The sequence below is a fragment of the Bos indicus genome, chromosome 27, assembly GCF_029378745.1.
Source record: "Bos indicus isolate NIAB-ARS_2022 breed Sahiwal x Tharparkar chromosome 27, NIAB-ARS_B.indTharparkar_mat_pri_1.0, whole genome shotgun sequence".
Classification (NCBI taxonomy): Eukaryota; Metazoa; Chordata; class Mammalia; order Artiodactyla; family Bovidae; genus Bos; species Bos indicus.
Window position 1 is genome coordinate 33932642 of NC_091786.1, and position 21051 is coordinate 33953692.

The 21051-nt window shown below is 44.9% G+C and overlaps 1 protein-coding gene across 6 annotated transcripts in view; it reads left to right on the forward strand.

Moving 5' to 3' along the window:
- Positions 1 to 21051, forward strand: part of TACC1 (transforming acidic coiled-coil containing protein 1) — a 130703-nt gene that overhangs the window by 22713 nt on the left and 86939 nt on the right. For 2 of the 6 annotated variants that reach the window (XM_070781432.1, XM_070781436.1), the window contains exon 1: positions 7807 to 7964. The exons of 2 other annotated variants lie outside the window; for them this stretch is intronic. In XM_070781432.1, the coding sequence (XP_070637533.1) occupies positions 7888 to 7964 (77 nt within the window). In that variant the 5' untranslated portion in view covers positions 7807 to 7887. Of the gene's footprint in view, positions 1 to 7248; positions 7965 to 21051 lie in introns of those variants that run through there. 2 more of the 6 variants (XM_070781435.1, XM_070781440.1) reach the window with 2 other exon arrangements.

Sequence of the window (21051 nt, forward strand, 5' to 3'; positions counted from 1 at the left end):
TTAAAACTAGAAAAAGAGCAAAGCAAATTAAACCCAAAGCAATCAGAAGGAAGGAAATTATAAAGATAAGACAGAAATCAATGAAATAGAGAACAGAAAAAAGAAAACCAGTAAAACCAAAGGCCAGTCATTTGAAAAAGTTAATAGGATTGGTAAATTTCAAGCCTGGCTGACAAACAAGAAGAAAAGAAAGTGCCAATATCAGTAATGAAAGAAGATGTTGCTACAGATCCCTCAGACATTAAAACAGGTCCAAACAACAATCCATTGTCAGCAGTATGAACAACTCTATGCCTTTAAATGTGACCCTAAGGACTTCCCCAGCAGTCCAGTGGTTAAGAATCTGCTTATCAATACAGACAGCCTATAGAAAAACCTAAGGGGATGTGGATTCAATCCCAGGTTGTGGAACTAAAATCCCACATGGCAACTAAGCCTACACATCACGATTACAGAGTCCATGCGCTCTGGAGCCTGTGTGCCACAACTAGAGAGCCCGCACCTGAAGAGCCCTCATGCTGCGAGGAAAATCCCTCATGTAGCAACTAGGGCCTGATGCAACCAATCAACCAGTATTAAGAAAAGGAAGATAAGAAAGGTTATTGCTTAACAAACAAATGACCACTTAGGTGAAATGGACACTTTCTGGGGAAGATGTAAATTATGAAGCTGACCCAAGAAGACACAGGATGTTTGAACACCCTCTATCAATTACAAAATTTGGAGTTGAAAAGCCTTCTGACAAAGAAAACTCCAGGCTTAGATGGTTTCACTGGTGAATCCTATCAAACATTTAAAGAAGAAATAATGTTAATACCATTCCTTAAAACTCTTAAAAAATAAAGGGGGAGGAAACACTTTCCAACTCATTTTATGATCCCAGTATTATCTTGATTCCAAAGCCAGATGAAGACATCTTAAGAAAGAATCTACAGACCAATATCCCTCATGAATATAGATACAAAATTCCTCAACAAAATATGAGCCATCCAAATATTAGCAGCATATAAGAAAACTATACACCATGATCAAGTGGCTATACAAGACTGATCTAACATCCAAAAAAATCTATGTAATTCAACAAATTAATAGAATATGGGGGAAAACAATATGATCATTTTAATAAATGTAGAAATAGCATTTGTCAAAATACAACATCCTTTTATTATAGAAATGTTTTAGTAAATTATAAATTAAAAAAAAATCTTCTCAACTGCATCTGCAAAATCTGACAGCTAATATACTACAATGTGAAGGATTTTATGCTTTCTACCTAAGAAAAGGAACAAGGCAAGGATTACTAGTTTTATTTAACAATGTATAGAAGTGCCTAGTCAATGCAGCCAAGCAAGGGGAAAAAAGCATACAGATTATAAAGAAAGAAGTAAAACTATCTTTATTTGCAAATGATATTGTATAGAAAAACCCAAGGAACCCACAAAAAAGCTATTAGAAGTAATAAGTGAGTTTAGCAAGGCTGCAGGATACAATACACAAATGTCGACTATATTTCTATTTACTAGCAACAATGTGAAGTCAAGTGGGCCTTAGAAAGCATCACTACGAACAAAGCTAGTGGAGGTGATGGAATTCCAGTTGAGCTATTCCAAATCCTAAAAGATGATGCTGTGAAAGTGCTGCAGTCAATATGCCAGCAAATTTGGAAAACTCAGCAGTGGCCACAGGACTGGAAAAGGTCAGTTTTCATTCCAATCCCAAAGAAAGGCAATGCCAAAGAATGCTCAAACTACCGCACAATTGCACTCATCTCACACACTAGTAAAGTAATGCTCAAAATTCTCCAAGCCAGGCTTCAGCAATATGTGAACAGTGAACTTCCTGATGTTCAAGCTGGTTTTAGAAAAGGCAGAGGAATCCAGAGATCAAATTGCCAGCATCTGCTGGATCATCGAAAAAGCAAGAGAGTTCCAGCAAAACATCTATTTCTGCTTTACTGACTATGCCAAAGCCTTTGACTGTGTGGATCACGATAAACTGTGGACAATTCTGAAAGAGATGGGAATACCAGAACACCTGATCTGCCTCTTGAGAAATTTGTATGCAGGTCAGGAAGCAACAGTTAGGACTGGACATGGAACAACAGACTGGTTCCAAATAGGAAAAGGAGTTCGTCAAGGCTGTATATTGTCACCCTGTTTATTTAACTTATATGCAGAGCACATCATGAGAAATGCTGGACTGGAAGAAACACAAGCTGGAATCAAGATTGCTGGGAGAAATATCAATAACCTCAGATATGCAGATGACACCACCCTTATGGCAGAAAGTGAAGAGGAACTAAAAGGCCTCTTGATGAAGGTGAAAGAGGAGAGTGAAAAAGTTGGCTTAAAGCTCAACATTCAGAAAACGAAGATCATGGCATCCGGTCCCATCACTTCTAGATGGGGAAACAGTGGAAACAGTGTCAGACTTTATTTTTTGGGGCTCCAAAATCACTGCAGATGGTGACTGCAGCCATGAGATTAAAAGACGCTTACTCCTTGGAAGGAAAGTTATGACCAACCTAGATAGCATATTCAAAAGCAGAGACATTGCTTTGCCAACAAAGGTTCGTCTAGTCAAGGCTATGGTTTTTCCTGTGGTCATGTATGGATGTGAGAGTTGGACTGTGAAGAAGGCTGAGTGCCGAAGAATTGATGCTTTTGAATTGTGGTGTTGGAGAAGACTCTTGAGAGTCCCTTGCACTGCAAGGAGATCCAACCAGTCCATTCTGAAGGAGATCAGCCCTGGGATTTCTTTGGAAGGAATGATGTTAAAGCTGAAACTCCAGTACTTTGGCCACCTCATGCGAAGAGTTGACTCATTGGAAAGGACTCTGATGCTGGGAGGGATTGGGGGCAGGAGGAGAAGGGGACGACAGAGGATGAGATGGCTGGATGGCATCACTGACTCGATGGACGTGAGTCTGAGTGAACTCCGGGAGTTGGTGATGGACAGGGAGGCCCGCAAAGAGTCGGACATGACTGAGCGACTGATCTGATCTGATCTGAACATTTAGAATGGAGAAGGCAATGGCACCCCACTCCAGTACTCTTGCCTGGAAAATCCCATGGACGGAGGAGCCTGATAGGCTGCAGTCCATGGGGTCGCTAAGAGTCGGACATGACTGAGCGACTTCACTTTCACTTTTCACTTTCATGCATTGGAGAAGGAAATGGCAACCCACTCCAGTGTTCTTGCCTGAGAATCCCAGGGACGGGGGAGCCTAGTGGGTTGCCATCTATGGGGTCGCACAGAGTTGGACATGACTGAAGCGACTTAGCAGCAGCAGCAGCAACATTTAGAAAGTAAAATTATAAAACAATTCCATTTACAGTAGTATAAATACACTTAGGAATAAAGTTAGCACGAGATATGTAAGATCTGTTGGCTGAAAACTATAAAGCTATGGGAAATTCAAGAAAATCTACATGAATAGAGAGCTGTATCATGTCTACGGATCGGAAGTCTCAAAACTGTTAAACTGGGAATCTCCATTTGAATTAGTCATTAGAATCAATGTAATCCCTGTAGAAATCCAAACAGGTTTTTAAAAAAGAAATTTATAATTTTATTTTAAAATTTATTTTATTTAAATAATTTTATTAATAAATAAAATTATTTAAATAAAATTTAGTTTAAAATGTATACAGTAAGACAAAGGATCTAGAGTAGTCAAAACTATTTTGAAAATTGAGAACAGTGTTGGAGCGCTACCTGGTTTCAAGAACAGTGTGTGACTCTTAAGCAGTAAATCCAGTTTTATCCTGTGGCTATAAATTGGCATTTAAATAATTTCCAAAACAGGAAGGATGGTACAGCTCTAAGATAAGCATGTAGCTTCCCAACTTGTCTACTTTGAAGGGGCGGGGGGGAAATACATGTGAAACATAAGCTTTGTAATCAAGACAGAACTGGGTTTAAATACCACTTACCTCTCTACTTGTCAGTTTCTTCAGCTTAAAGTGGGGCACACAGTGTAAAAATTAAGGAAATACAGCATAGAAGCTAAGCTCTGTGTGATAGCTCTGGACCTAGCCTACCTGGGTTAGAACCTGGGCTCTGCTATTTATTCATTTACTTATTGCTGTGCTGGATTTTCATTGCTGTGAGGCGGCTTTCTCTAGTTGTGGTTCGAGGCCTTCTCATTTGTGATGGCTTCTCTTGTCGCAGAGCAAAGGCTCTGGGGTGTGTGGGCTTCAGTCTTTGCAGCACGCGGGCTCAGCAGTCGTGGCTCACAGGCTTAGTTGCTTCGTGGGATGTGAGATCGTCCCAGACCAGGGATCATACTTATGTCCCCTGCATTGGAAGGTAGATAGTCCTGCTATTTCTTACTGAGTGAACTTAGGTGTGTTTAATCTTTCTGTGCTTCACTTTACTCTTTGTAAATTGAGGATACTGAAAGTACCTTCCCAAAATGCCGTGATGTACTAAATGAGTTAATAAATTAACGCACTGAGAACAGTATCTGGCACATACAGTGTTCAACAGATATTACGTACTGTGATCCTTCCCCAGCACTCTGAGAACTAACTGTGGTTACTTTTGTCAACCACCGAGCACAGAGTACTCTGGTACCCATTGAGCATTAGCGCCCATCCCTCTTCTGAGCAAAAGTAACCTTCTGGGGGTAGGATTTGACACTGAAGGGTGTCTTTTGCCATCTCAGGGGAAATCTTGAATTTCGGTTTGTTAAATTTTCTTTTTTCACTCTTTTTTCAATGTTTAAAAAATACCTTACTAACAGAATTACAAAGCACAAGGGGAAACCCTAACACTGGGTATCAGATACTACCCCTCCTGGGGACATCAGGCCTTTTCTCTGAAAAGCCCTCATTCCATTTATTTCCCCCCAGACAGTAATTGCTTTCCCTAACAGACTCACAGACTTAGAGAATAGACTTATGGTTGCCCGGGAGAAGGAGGGGGCAGGGAGGGGTAGTTATAGAGTTTGGAATTGACATGTACACATGACTATATTTAAAATGGATACCCAACAAGGACCTACTGTACAGCACAGGGAACTCTGCTCAGTGTGATGAGGCAGCCTGGATGGGAGGGGAGGTTGGGGTGGCGGGGAATGGATACATGGATACATATGGCTGAGCTCCTTTGCTGTGCACCTGAAACTCTCACAACATTGTTAATTGGCTATATTCCAATAAAAAATAAAAAGTTAAAAAAAAAAAAAGAATTCCCTGCACTGACTTCACTGATTACCCCTGTCTCTGTATCAGCCAGGGCAGCAAGAGCAGTAAACACAAGCGTCTCAGTAGAGATGCCCTTTGTGCCCCTGCGGGACTACCTTTCACATTCTGTGCAGACTCCTTTTCCCCTTCATTCTCTCTGTTTCTCTGCACCACAGTAGGATATAGGCTTCATTTCTTTTCCTTTCAACCATTTTAGTGCTGCTGCTGCTGCGTCGCTTCAGTCGTGTCCGACTCTGTGCGACCCCGTAGACGGCAGCTCACCAGGCTTCCCCGTCCCTGGGATTCTCCAGGCAAGAACACCGGAGTGGATTGCCATTTCCTTCTCCAATGCATGAAAGTGAAAAGTGAAAGTGAAGTCGCTCAGTCGTGTTCGACTCTTAGCGACCCCATAGACTGTAGCCTACCAGGCTCCTCCATCCCCGGGATTTTCCAGGCAAGAGTACTATCCTCTGCTTTTCTGCAGAAACAGTAAGAAAGCTCCTCCTAACAGCCCCTCTTGTCTACTGGGGGTGCGGGGAGGGGGATAAAACTTTCCCATCCCCCTTTTCCTTCTGCCGTGGCTTCCCCTCCCATTTCCCCCTTGGAATGACCCACCTTTCTCCCTGGGGGGGCTGAACAGTTCCTCAGGAAAGGGCCACAGCTCTGACAGGGTTGTTTGCCTTCTCAATGACACTTCAATCACATTGCCTTAGTATTCCAGACAGAATGCAGGGAGAATTCGAACTTTTAAAAAAAATCATCTGCCAAGAGTCAACTTTTTTCAGCTCTATGAAATCCTCCCCACAAAACCTCATTCCCCGTCTCACTCTGCTGGTGTACTAATTAATGTTTCTTTTCCCAGCCCCAAATATTCTGCTTGTTTATGTCTATCTATAACCCAGCAGCATCCTGAACGCTGGGGACTCTCTGGCTATAGGAGGGTAAAGATAATGCATAAACAGGAAGTCAACATTTGACATAAAAAAAAAGAGTCATTGTAAATATAGTAGGAGTTTCCCATCCTTTGTGGAAACATGAAAATGTAGCTGCATACATCTTTCCTGCCTGTAGTTTTCACTCAAGGAGGAAGTTAACATTCAGTTAGTTAACATTCAGAAGTTAACACCAGTCTGTGTGCTTAACCACAGGTTCATTCATTCATTTGGCAAATATTTATTGTACATAAGCCAGGATACAGGCGTTGTGCCAGGCAGTAAGCTTGGGTACAGAGATAAGAAAGTATTCTTGCCCTTAAAGAACTGAAAGAAATAAATGAAGAGATAGTTGCAAAATAAGATCGGTAGGTGCTATGCTGGAGGAATTAACAAGGTATGGGAGCAGGGTGATAACATATGTAGGATGGATGCATTTATCAGCAATGATGGGTATCTACTAGGTATGTGCCCGGCAGAATTGGGAGGACAATGAAAACGAAATAAACTCCCCGTCGTGGAGTTTACCTTCTAGTGAAGGAAACAGGCAATAATAAAAAGCTGTAAGATCAGAATGCAGGATAGTGGTGTAGAAGGCAATCTGAGTTGGGTCTGGAAGGATAAACAGGTGTTAGGAAAAGAGGGCATTCCATATTTTAAACTAAAAGAAACCCTGGGATGGAGGAGAGCGAACTGGGAGGTGGGAACGGATGAAGAGCCTGAAATATTTTGAAAGGAAGTTATAAGGAGTATGGTGTGTTAGTCTCTCAGTCGAATCCAACTTTTTGTGACCCCAAGGACTGTAACCGACCAGGCTCCTCTGTCCATGGAGTTCTCCAGGCAAGAATACTGGAGTGGGTTGCCATTCCCTCCTCCAGGGAGTCTTCCCAACCCAGTTCAATCCTGGATCTCCTGCATTGCACGCAGATTCTTTAACCATCTGAACCACCAGGGAAGCCCTGTAAGGACTGTGAGTAGGTACATCACAGGGCTGATGGGAGGGACAGGATCTTATTTCCAACACAAGAGTTCGGAAGAGAATTCATTCATTGGTTGTCAGAACCGGAAGGGACATTAAGAGGTCAAGAATGATCATAGCCCTCTTATTTTACAAATTAAAAGAAAGCAAGACTCGGGGAGGGCGCAGGAACTTGTCTCGAGTTTGGGGGGGCACGAACAGGTCCCCTCCGTTTTCTACACGACTCTGCGCAGCCCTCTGTGCCGGACAAGCGGCTGGGGGAGGCCGCCTGGCGGGGAAGGCGGCCCGGGTCTGGGGTGCCAGCGCACACCGCCCCCTCCCGGGGCTTCTCCGCACGGCCGCCCCGCGGGGCCCCCTCCCAGCTGCGCCGCTGGCAGCCGCGCGCGGGGGCTCCCCGGGGGCCGGCCCGCGGCCCGGGCGAACTGGGAGGGCGATTGCCACCGGGCACCCCCCGCCCCAGTCCACCTGTCGCCCTCCGCCGCCCGGGGGGGTTCCCTGGCTGCGTGACCCACGCGTTCAGCCTCGCCCGGGAAGGATCTCCGGGCGGGGGTCCCCGGGCCGCCGGGCGGGCCGAGCCCTGCGATTGGCGGAGAAGTCGCATCGTCTCCAGCAACGCCCTTTTGCCGGCGCTCCCGGCGGCCAGGACCCTGTCCCCGGCACCCCCGCCCACCCCGCGGCCCCACCCTTCCTCCGGCGCCCGCCTCCTCCTCCCGGCGGGGTCCGGGCCGGGCCGGCGCGCCGCGGAGCAACCACCGGCGGGCGCAGCCGGGGCCCCGCGCTCTGAGCCATGGGAGGCGCCCACTCTCAGAGCCCGAGGGGCCGGGAGCCGACCGCGGAGAGGTCCCCGAGACCCCGAGAGACCGCGTGAGTCCCAGCACCCCCAACTCCCGTCCCCCAGATCCCCGGGGCCGCTGTTCGGGGCTTTGAGTGCCGGCCCGGGATGGGAACGCACGGCGCCCGTCCCACCCGGGCTGGGAAAGTGGGGACTCCCGCGCGCGCCTGCGGGGCGCAGGGGTGGGCCTGGTGGGACATCCCGCCCCAAGCCTCACCTTGCGGGGCCCGGGGGACGCACGACCACGACCCCACGGGGGCAGTATCGCCCCCAGGCGGGCTGCGGACCCGCGCCCGCCCTTGCTGTGCCCGGGGCGGGGGGAGGCGGGGATTAGAGGACCCCGAAGTTTTCCAGACTCGTCCAAGCAGGAACACACACGTGTCCTCAAGGGCTCAGAAACACCCCCGAGACGGAGCCAGTTGCTACAGGAGTAGAGATTAGAAAGGGACTCGAGTCGCAAAGATAACTCGGCTCGTGTTGGCCTTCAGGGTCCAGGAACTTGATGCCGTGCTCGTTGTTCGCAAGAACTCCCTCTTGTTTGCTCCGAGGGCTTCGTGATGATCTCAGAGAAAGGACTGTATTGTAGCGGCAGCAATTAGGCTTTTGTTCTGGGACAGCAACAACTGGGAACACCAAGTACTGAAATGCAAGTTTCGAAGGGCCATTTTTAGGAACGTGATTTAGAGCAAGTTGCTGCGGTTTGAAAGGTGGCCTTGCTGTCTTATCGCAGAGAGGATGTGTTGATGATAACTATTTATCTGAGAACCCAAGCCATCTTTAAGCGTTTAATTAAAAATGTTTAAAGTGTGTGTGTGTGTGTGTCCTGGAGGTAATGTCAAAGAATCCATACTCTATTTTAATTCAGCCAGTGCCAAAGCTGTTTAGTTTGAGAAAGATACACTTAGCCATCACATACAGACAGTCTGGGCCGTGGGAGGGGCCTCTTTGGATTCTCTTTTCAAGACAAAGTAATTTCCAGAATATCCAGATGATAGACATGTTAGTTGTTCCTCCTGATGGTTTACATATGTTCTCGAATCTAAACTTAGTCCAGGCATCTTATTAATCGTAAGAATAGCTGAGAATTATTGAGTAGATTAAAAATGTGCCAAACCCTGTTCTAAATACTCTGCGTGTTAGTTAGTCCCCAAGAACACTGAATTCATTTTTGTTATGGCCCTCATTTTATTGGTGAGGAAGCTGAAATATCAATACAAAGAGAAATGACTTGTTCAAGGTCACAGAGCTACAAGGTGGGGGACCCAGATTCTGACTCCAGAGGTCCTGCTGCAGCCGTTTCCCACGGGAGTGTTGGGATTGATTTTAGGAAACAAACTATTATCTCAGCAGGCAGAACACACCCCACTTTTTCCTTTAATTCCTCCCAAATGAGGGAGAAATCTGAATCAGCAATGCTTATACCTAATGAGAAAAAGAATTGCAAAGTTGATTTAACTTAATAAAAAGCAAACGTAAGGGATGCCTCTGGTGGTCCAGTGGTTAAGACTTTGCCTTCCAGTGCAGGGGATGAGGGTTCGATCCCTGGTTTGGGAACTAAGCTTTCACGAGGCAGGAGCAGGTTGCTGGGGGTATGGCGGGTATGGGGCAGCTAAGCCCCTGCACTGCATCTACTGAACCCCCACTCTGGAGATCCCTGTGCCGCAACTAAGACCCAGTACAGCCAAATAAATAAATATTAAATAAACAAGCAAACAAGGGGCAGTGTAATAACTGTGATGATATTCAGAGTTTTAGAGGCAGATTGCCCGGGGTTGAATTCTAGGCTTTGCTCCTTAGTATCTGGAGCTCTTTTATCTGATCCTTAACCTCTCTGAGTCTGCTTCCTTGTATGTAAACTGGGAATGGTGACAACGTCCACTTCACAGGCTGCTCTGAGGATGACATAAAGATCATATATTTATATGAAAAGCATGCTAATAGGTTTTATCTCTGAGCAGTAAGTTGTTTTAGCCAAGGATGACGGTTGACTATTTAATCTTGGTGAGCATGTGGCTGGTGTAACTCAAAAGTAAATATTTGAATCGTTCTCTGATAGGATGCTGAAGAGATGAACTCAGGGCTTTTTGTGCTGGATTCAGCTGTCCGGGTGAGGAATTGATTCTCGATTGTCAGATTATCCTGTGCTTTTGCAATAGAGGGTCTCTTTCTCCAAGGAGATTCTGCACATGCCTTATATATTTACCAAAGCTTGCCTAAAAATAATCATTAAAGCCATCCTTGGTCTAAGCCTAGGAATACCACCCAGGAATGCCGGACCCTGCTGGAGTGAGGGCATTGAGAAGGACATAAACACATGTGGGCTGTGTTGAGAGTTTTGGCCTCATCAGAGTGTGCAGGCTTAATGAGTCAGCCCTACAAACCACTTGGCACAGACCAGGTGAAAGATGAGAAACATGAGCTTCGATGCCTGTGATATACATGAAGAGCAAAAAGCATGCTTTTTATCCTGCCTCATTCGGATGTACAGCCACAAGTGTCTCCACGGTCATTGTTAATGTCACCGGCTACAGATTTCCTGCCGGACACATGGTGGCCATGGATAACACTGACCTCAAGGAAGTTCCCCTACTCGGGCCGTTGCATTTTCAAAATCTATTGTTCCTTTTTAAAAAACATAAAAATACACGAAAATCTCACAAGTGATGCGTGAATGCATTTGTCTTTTGAGGGAGAAAAGTATGTTTCAGAATGCTCACAGTTTATATTTTAGAAAAATTTAATCAAGTATGAAATTTAACCAGATAAATCTGTCTTAACAGAGTTCTACTATGAAATATCAACACATGTGGGGGACTTCCCTGGTGGTCCAGTGGTTAAAACTCCCCATTGCCAGTGTAGAGGGCAAGGGTTCAATCCCTGGTTGATGAACTAAGGTCCCGCACACCATGAGGTGCAGCCAATAAATAAAATAAAATTACTTTTAAAAAGAAATGTAAACAAGTATGGACATGTATGAAGAGAAAGTTCTGATTTTAAGATAAAACTGATTATTATGGAAAATTATAGCTTCTAGTCTTGCAGGAAGGTCTACCTTCCCCAAACCGGAGGAAGCAAGTGAGTTGGCTTTGGTAAAAGGTACAGGGAAATGTCATTTCAGTTATTCAGGGAGGCTGCACAGAAAGTGATTAAGAGCAGAAGCTGTGGATCAGGCAGACCTGGGCTGGAATTCCAGGAGTAGCTTAGTTCAGGAAGCTTTGGAAAGTAATCACTTAACTCTTCAGTTGGGCAGATGTCCGCATCTTTAAAATGGCAATAATAATCATACCTACCTTATGAACTAGTGTATGTTATTAGTGCAGGGTTGGTACCTAAAGCATGCTTGCTTACCTGAGTTATTAATACATTCCCATGTATATGTACCTATAAACCAGGTGCTATGCTCGCTTCTGTGGGATGTATATTTTGAGTAAGGCTGAAATCAGTCCTGGGTGTTCTTTGGAAGGACTGATGCTAAAGCTGAAACTCCAATACTTTGGGCACCTCATGCGAAGAGTTGACTCATTGGAAAAGACTCGGAGGCTGGGAGGGATTGGGGGCAGGAGGAGAGGGGGACGACAGAGGATGAGATGGCTGGATGGCATCACCGAATTGATGGACATGAGTTTGAGTGAACTCCAGGAATTGGTGATGGACAGGGAGGCTTGGCGTGCTGCAGTTCATGGGGTCGCAAAGAGTCGGACACGACTGAGCGACTGAACTGAACTGAACTGAACTGAGTCTGTTCTGGGGCCCTTCCAGGTGGCTCTAGTGGTAAAAAAAAAAAAACAACAAAAAAAACCCAAAAAAAACTGCCTGCCAATGCAGGAGATGTGGGTTTGACTCTTGGGTCAAAAAGTCCCCTGGAGGAGGGCATGGCAACCCACTCCAGTATTCTTGCCTACAGAATCCCATGGACAGAGGAACCTGGAGGGCTACAGTCTATAGGGTTACAAAGAGTTGGGCACAACTGAAATGACTTAGCACCCACACACAACTCTCTTCTAAAGGGAAGATTGACTTGCGTACTAATTCAGCGAGGCCTCTTGGAGAACCAAGACTGGCTCTTTCGAATTAACTTTTTCCTCAATTAATTTCCGTTTTCCAGAAAGAAGCACTGTCCTGAGAATGGCCCTGTGTTTGGGGATATGGTAGTTTGGTGAAATGTTTGAAAACATGACTCCTGAGTTGAACTATTTTTGGCAATGGGGCCAAGATGGGTTTTCTAAGAGCAGTAAATAATTTGTGGAGCGGTTTGGACAATGACATAAAGCAGAACCTATTTTTCCATAAGGACTGTGGTGTGTAACTAACTCATCTAGGGCTTGTTGAGTTTGTCCATGAGGAATGAACCATAATGCTCTTGTCAACGCTTTCAGTTAAATTTCTAGGGCAATCTTGGTTTGCATTTGGAATATATTCTAATGGATTAGATTATTGGCAAAGCCAGGAGTTTCTGAGAACTGGAGTGTTTTTGCCTTGGGGTTTTCTGATCATGTGAATTACATGCAGGTTCTATAAAGGTCTCATGAGCTACAGAAATAGCAACAACAAAAGATAGAGCCTTTTGATGAACACAAGTCCTGACATGAAGAGGTGCTGGCTTTGAAGTTTTAGACACAAGCACACAGGATTCACAACAAGTAATCTTAGGAGGCAACGTACTTGAAACCCACGGCTTTCAAATCCATAGTGTTGTTCACCGAACAATTTTTACTGTCATTGAAAACATTTAGGTCTGCAGTTGCTGTAGAAATTTTTCAAACATCCATCGAAACTGTTTTAGCGCACAGTTAAGAGACAGACTTAGAGTCAGTTTGTGGAAAAGACCCAGAAAAACCTGCTCTATGAAGAAATGTTAAAAGAAGTACTTAGCTTGAAGGAGGGACTGGTGACGTGGTGGAAATATATAATTTTTAGAGGATGTTTGCTGCCTCTCTCTCTCTGGTGAAGTCAACCCCCCCAGGAAATGGTTTGCATTGCAGGACATGGGAATTATTTGTGTGTGTATGTTGAGTTCAGATAGCACAACTTCTAGATGGTGAGGGCAGCTGATATACTAAACAAGAGTTACTAAGGGAAGAAAAATCCCTTTTTGCAAATCATTAAAAGGTAAGAGAGATACTGTCTCAAGGATTGAGACTCCAAGGAGGTTAGCGTTTTGCTCAATTGCTTCTTTTAGCGTCAGCGCTTCCCCACCCTTACCTCCACCCCACAACTTCTCCCGGCTGGTGCATATTTCGTGTCAAAAATCAAGAGGTGGGGGGGCGGGTGGGCACAGCTGCTGGTGTCCTGGGCTATCGAAGCGGGTTATTTAATATCTTTGTTGGCTGGTAGCCAGAGTGGGCTGCAGGCTGTGTGAATTTGTTAACTCCAGGTCAGGAGATGAATCGGTAGCATGCCGAATGGCCTTGGAACGTGCCATGGAGGTCCATGTTCTGAAACTCGCTCTGAGTCCTATAGTATGCTTTTTTTTTTTTTTGCAGTTTTTTATTGTAAAGTATATGTAAGGTAAAATTCACAATTTTAATCATTTTTGTGTTCAATTAAGTCCACTGACCATGTTGTGTCACCGTCACAAGTATCTGTTTACACTTTTTCATCATCCCAAAGAGAAGCTCTGCATCCAGTAAGTAATCGCTCCCCTTACTTCCGTCCCCCAGCCGCCGGTGACCTCTATTCTACTTAATGTCTCTATTTACATTCTTCATATAAGTGGAATCATAGAATATTTGTCCTTTTATGGCTTGCTTAGTTAACTTAGAATCATGTCCTGAAGGTTCACTCATGTTGTAGCATGTTAAGGAGTTTCATTCCTTTGACTGGCTTAATAATATTCCTGTGTATGTAGAGACCACATTCTGTTTATCTATTCATCTCTTGATGGACACTTGGGTTGCCTCCACCTTTAGCCAGTTGTAAATGGTGCTGATACGCACACTGATCTGCAAGTATCTGACTGAGTACCTGATTTCAGTTCTTTGTGGGTATTTGCTGAAGAGTAGGCAATGGCACCCCACTCTAGTGCTCTTGCCTGGAAAATCCCATGGACCGAGGAGCCTGGTAGGCTGCAGTCCATGGGGTCGCTAAGAGTCGGACTCGACTGGGCGACTTCACTTTCACTTTTCAGTTTCATGCATTGGAGAAGGAAATGGCAGCCCACTCCAGTGTTCTTGCCTGGAGAATCCCAGGGACGGGGGAGCCTGGTGGGCGGCCGTCTATGGGGTCACACGGAGTCGGACACGACTGAAGCGACTTAGCAGCAGCAGCAGCAGCAGCAGCATTGCTGGGTCACCTGATAACTCTGGGGCTTCCCAGCTGGTGCAGTGGTGAAGAATCTGCTGGTGAACGCAGGAGACACAAGAGACACGGGTTTGATACCTGGGTCAGAAAGATCCCCTGGAGTAGGAAATGGCAACCCACTCCAGTACCCTTGCCTGGAGAGTCCCGTGGACAGAGGGGTCTGGTGGGCTACAGTCCATGGGTTGCAAAGAGTCGGACACGGTTGAGCACGCACACACGTAGTAACTCTATGTTTAACTTTTGGAGGAACCAGCAAACTGTTTTCCAAAGGACTTTACCATTTTACATTCCTGCCAGTTATGCGTGAGGCTTGCCATTTTTGCTCATCTAAGTTAACACAGTTAATAAATATTCTTATAATTATTCGTGCATCTCTGATCAATAATTTAGAACACATTCCTAGAAGTTTAATTATAGAGTGAAAAATGCAAATATTCTAAAGGCTATATTTTGTTATGTATTAATGTATATTGTCAAATTATTCCCCCCAAAGTCATCCCAAATTATACCCCCCACGCCCACACTGCCTCTTTTAGCTCAATTCAGTCGCTCAGTCGTGTCTGACTCTTTGTGACCCCATGGGCTGCAGCACACCACACCTCCCTGTCTATCAACAACTCCTGGAGTTTACTCAAACTCATGTCAACTGAGTTGGTGATGCCATACAACCATCTCATCCTCTGTTGTCCCCTTCTTCTCCCGCCTTCCATCTTTCCCAGCATCAGGGTCTTTTTCAATGAGTCAGTTCTTTGCATCAGGTGGCCAAAGAGTGGAGTTTCAGCTTCAGCATCAGTCCTTCCACTGAATATTCAGGACTGATTTCCTTTAGGATGGACTAGTTAGATCTCCTTGCAGTCCAAGGGACTCTCAAGCGTCTTCTCCAACACCACAGTTCAAATGCATCAATTCTTCGGCGCTCAGCTTTCTTATATAGCCCAACTCTCGCATCCATACATGACTACCGGAAAAACCATAGCTTTGACTAGATGGACCTTTGTTGGCAAAGTAATGTCTCTGCTTTTTAATATGCTGTCCAGGTTGCTCATAGCTTTTCTTCCACTGCCACTTTAGCAGTGTAATAGTATCCTTTCCTGTGCTAGGCACTCTCATTTTCAATCTTTGCCAGTTTGGTAAGAGGAAAAAATTATAATCTTGGTTTGACTTTTTAAATTCCTTATCAGTGAGGGTGAACTCCCCCCTGTATGTTTATTAGCCTTTTTTTTGGCTGCCCTGAGTCTTCACTGCAGCACACAGGCTTTCTCTAGTTTAAAGGCTTAGGGCCTTCTGTGCAGTTGAGGCGTGTGGGCTTCTTTTGTTCTGGAGCACAAGCTCCAGAACTCATGGACTCAGTAGTTGTGGAGCGCGGGCTCAGTTGCCCAGAGACACGTGGCATCTGAGTTCCCTGGCCAGGAGTTGAACCCTCATCCCTTGCATTGGAAGGAAAACTCTTAACCACTGGACCACCAGTAGTTCCTTATCAGCCATTTGTAGTTTCTTAATATCTTAATTTCTCTTTGCCAGTTTTGTACCAAGGTACTGATTTTTCAGGGCTTCCCTGGTGGCTCAGATGGTAAAGAATCTGCATGCAATGCAGGAGGAGACCTGGGTTTAATCCCTGGGTTGGGAAGATCCCCTGGAGGAGGGCACGGCAAACCCACTCCAGTATGCTCGCCTGGAGAATCCCACAGACAGTGGAGCCTGGAGGGCTATAGTCCATAGCGTCATACAGAGTCGGACATGACTGGAGTGACTTAGTATGCATGCACACACTAATTTTTCTACATTTTTTGGTGAGAATTCTTTATACTATGAAGCCAGCTAACATTTGCTGAGCACTTATTATGTTCTTGGAAAATGTTAGTCTCGCATGTGCATTCACTAATATGATTTTTTAAAATTACTGTTTAATTGAAGGATAATTGATTTACAGAATTGTGTTGTTTTCTGTCAAACCTCTTAAAATAACCTGGTGAAAGTGTCACTCAGTCGTGTCCGACTCTTTACGACCCCATGGCCTATACAGTCCATGGAATTCTCCAGGCCAGAATACTGGAGTGGGGAGCCTTTCCTTTCTTCAGAGGATCTTCCCAACCCAGGGATCAAACTCAGGTCTCCCGCGTTGCAGGCGGATTCTTTACTGAGATATCAAGGAAGCCCCAAATAACCCAGTGCCAGGGACCAAACTCTCGTCTCTTATGTCTCTTGCATTGGTAGGAGGGTTCTTTACCATTAGTGCCACCTGGGAAGCCCAAGGAAACAGATACAGAGAGGTTAATTAACTTGTCTGGGGTGTCACAGCTGGAGTGACAGAATTGAGATTCAAGGCTGAATCTCAGCCTGAATCCAGAGACCTACATCCCTGGCCATTGTCTTAAACAAACCTGTTAACCATTGTCCTCCGTTTTTGTTTTGTTTTGAAGGGGAGGTATTTTGTTCATTAGCTTTTTATTTCAGAACAATTTTGGATTTTCAGAAAATTTCAGCAGAAGTGCCAAGAGTCCCCATAGATTCCAGAAGCAGTTTTCCTTATTATTAACGTCTGATATTACTATGGTGCTTTTGTTATAGTTATTGAAACCATCACTGATATACTGTTATTAACTTAAGTCCATATTTTATTTAGATTTCCTTAGTTTTTAACCTGATTTTTTTTCTGTTCCAGAGCATATTACATTTAGTAGTCACATTACTTTTTAATATAAAACAACCTATCACGCTTTGCTTTTGGGTTTTCCCCCCTCTGTTTTGTGCTTATAGTAAGCTCTTCCCTGTCAAATGAGATACCTCTTTTCTTCTAGTTGTTTCATGAAGTCCCTCTCTTTATAAGAAACCAATTACTCCATCTGAAATTTCTAGAATTACTAGTGTAAGATAAGGCTCTAATATGTATTTTTTCAGAATAGATAACCAGTTACTCCAGTACTAGTATTTTTAAATAATCCTTTTTCTCCCTACCGATTTGTAATACCTTTTTTTTTTCGGCTATGTGGTGCTGCTTGTGGGATCTTAGTTCCCCAACCAGGACTTGAACCCAGGCCCATAGCAGTGAGAGCACCCAGTCCTAGCCACTGGACCACCAGGGAATTCCTTGTGCCGTAACACCATTTAAAAAATCTTTCCTTCTGTTTAACCCTTGATGGCTTTTTCTCTATTCTCACTCATTCAACAAATTTGAGTTGACCACTTTCTTATGTTCAGGCACTGTGAGTGTTATTTACTATTTACGTGGAAATTTACAAGGGCCGAGGAAAGCATTTCTAAATGTATAAAATCTGAATATTCATCAATAGTGTTAGGGGCAGGACATTTGCCAGAAATTAGGACAAAGGGAGGTAACTTGTGAAAGGAGTTTGGGGCGAAAGGACATTAATAACTTTTCTTGTAGGTCTTACACCGCCCTGGGTCACTCTGCAGTACGTCTGAAGGTTTCATTTCAAACAGCTTAGCATCCTGTGCAGAAGCAGTGGTACCCTCAAATACTCTCAGGTCACCCGCATGCTTGGCAGGCTCACATTTTTCATGTACGGTCTAGACTTTAGTTTCTGCAGTAACATGATATAAATCCTAGCAGATTTATATCAAGAATGACAAATGATAACCCACTCTCCTCCCCTCCTCCTGATCATCCACGTCTTCTACCTCTGGAGACTTGGGAACCTTGGAAAATGCGAGAATCCTTCACTTTGACATTTCTTCCTTCTCTGGATTCTTACTGTTAAGGATACTTTGGGTATCTTTATTTTACTTTTTTTTTGCTGTGCCTGGTACAGTTTCACCTTTAGCCAATCTGATGGTCTGTCTGCTGCGAATGTTATTAATAGCAATTTTAGGCAAAATAAATATTTGGCTTTAAAAAAGAAATATTTGGCTTACTTATATTTAGGGGTTAGAATCGTATCTATTTTCTGAAGGCAAGATAGTTCTCTTTCTAATATAACCCGTACATCTGTCTTGTACTGCATGTCCCCGTGAAAGTCTGATAGCTTGAGAAGTCACTGGTGAGGATGAGACCTCTCAGGAACCTGACAAAGACGCTTCACTTTAGAGCAATACCTCTGAAAACTCATTGAGTCAGAGATCCCGTGATAACATAAAACTTTTATAGACTTTTTTCAAACAAAAATACACATCCACACGGTACAGAAGAGGCTCCCCTGGTGACTCAGTAGTGAAGAATCTGCCTGCCAGTGCAGGGGATGTGAGTTTGATTCCTGGGTCAGGAAGATCCCCTGGAGGAGGAGTGGCTGGCTGGCAACACACCCCAGTATTCTTGCCCGAGAAATCCCATGGGCAGAGGAGCCTGGCAGGCTACAGTCCATGGGGTTGCAAAAGAGTCAGACACAACTGAGCGACCAAACAACAACAACAAACAGTACAGAAAAGTTACGAGAGTCAGAGATCCTGAGGCCTAGGCATTAGCTCGTTTCATCCTTTCAGGGACCCTGTGAAGTAGACCTGTTACCTCCATTTTACGGATGAGTAAACTGAGGCTTGGAAAAGTTCAGAAACTAAGGCTGCAGAGCTGGCAGAATTCAAGTGAACCTGGCTGAAAGGAAACGATTACTGGTCGTTTCCGGAGTGGGTCTACCGTGGAGCAAATTATTAACCAGCTCAGGCTTCTGTTTATATGCTAGAAAATAAGTCTTTATGGGTCTCTCCCTACTGATAACACAATTTCAGGAAAGTAAATATTTGAGAAAAGTAAATGTTTGAAAAATACAGCCCATTCTGTAGACAAATACCCAAACACTGTGTTGCATTTACACAGGGCGGCTAGAACGCCTCTCTGGGGTTTCTTTGCTGAATTATTTTCATCTGTGAGTCTTCTTGCCTAACAACTGCAAAATGTTATGTTTCCATGGCAACCTCAAAACTGTTCTTAAGTAGGGGGTTGAGGAAACAAAACTCGGAAGGCTTGGGCCGGACATAATGGTGGGAAGAGGACTGATGTTTTTCCCGCTGGATATCACCTTCCTGGCATTTCTGAGTCCAGTGGTGTCTTGTCTCAGTCTCTTCCCCAGTTGCCTCCTTTGCCTCTTTTGATCCGTGATTCTCTGGTTCCACCACGGGATTCCTGTGAAATGTCTGCTGATGGATATTTGGGGAAACAAGTTGTGAATAACATGGGCCACCTTTACAGGTGATACCTGGGGCTTGGCAGGTTCTATTGAGGACAGGATTAGAACTGAGAGATGCGTCCGCATTTCAGGAGTGGCTGGCGGGGAGGAGGAGACAGAGGTCCTCAATGGACTTCACCTGTTGTCCACCGGCCTCTAGCCCGGTAAAGGGTGCTGTTCTCTAGTTCTCCCACCAGGGGGCACCAGCCACCATGTGCTTAGCGTCTGGCCTTGGTTGGCCAGAGGTGACCAGGCCGTCTTTAGCCGGCTCCTTGGCCTGGTGGGATAAAAACCAGAGAGTCTTAAGGATGCTAGCTTACATGTATATGTAGGGGAAAAGGAAACAGACTAGGGAGCAGGGGAGGATGAACCTGAGGGTTTTGATATTTCCATTTCCTCCTGCTGGCTGGGATCCACCTCTCCGGAGTGTGTTATTTCTCATCACTCCTCCAAACTGCGTGGTTCAGAGCATATTTTTTGTGGAAGTCTTCCCCCTCTTTCCCATTGTCCACTGGTTGAACTGCAGTATAAACACCCAGGGTTGGACTCAGACGGGGCTCACTGTGACCTTTTGATGGATAGAAAAACAAAGCTGAAAGAAATGCCCTTCAAAAAAATTTGCTGATTGAATGTGTAACAGAGTTTTCTGACGCCCCCTGGTGGCTACTGTGGAGTACGGTTTCATCCTCAGAAAGGGGGAGACCCGCCCACCTCACAGGTCACGGTGTCCCCTTCAGCATTCAACAATGACAGCCCGGGTCATTCCAGCTTCAAGGACTACTCTTCAGAGACCAAAGCCCAGACAGTTCTAGGACTTGACTGGCTCTTCCAACGTGCCTTTTTCTCACTTTTTTTTGCCTTACACTTTCAAATTCGTCTTGTGTTTCCCATTCAGCAATCTTTGCCCAGTTCAAGGTCTTTTTCTTTTAAGGAAAAGTTGTTTTTAATCCATGACAATTGTCTGTTTTGTTTGGTTGATTCCATACCCCTGTTTGGATGGTCAGTGCGACTGGGGATGGTTTTGTGTTTGGGACTGAAATGCTTGAGTGGGGTGTGCGTGTGTGACTATGTGTGGGTGAATATATATACGTGAGGTGTGTGTGTGTGTTGTGAAGGTGTGTGTGCGTGTCTGTGTGGCGGTGTGTGTTTGTGTGTAGGTGTGTGCGTATATGTGGGATGTGTGTGTGACTGTAGTGTGTAGGAGGTGAGTGTATGTGTAGTGTGTGTGTGTGTGTGACTATGTGTGGGAAGTGTGTGTATATAAATGTGTGGGGTGTGTGTGACTGTGTGAGTGTGTATGTGTGGTATGTGTGAGTTTATGTGGGATGTTGTGAGGGTGTGTGGGTGTGTACATATATGTGTGGTGTGTGTGTGTGACCGTGTGGGTGAATATATATATGTGAGGTGTATGTGTGTGTTGTGAAGGTGTGTGTGTGCGTCTGTGTGTGTGTGCGTGTGAGATTGTAAATGGGGGATATGTATATGGGGATGTGTGTGTGACTGTGTAGGAGGTGAATGTATGTGTATGTGTGGTGTGTGTGTGTATGATTATATGTGAGAGGTATGTATGTATATGTGTGTGGGGTGTGCGTTTGACTGTGTATTTATGTGTGGTGTGTGTGAGTTTATGTGGGATGTTGTGAGGGTGAGTGGGCGTGTATGTATATGTGCGGTGTGTGTTGTGAAGGTGTGTGTCTGTGTG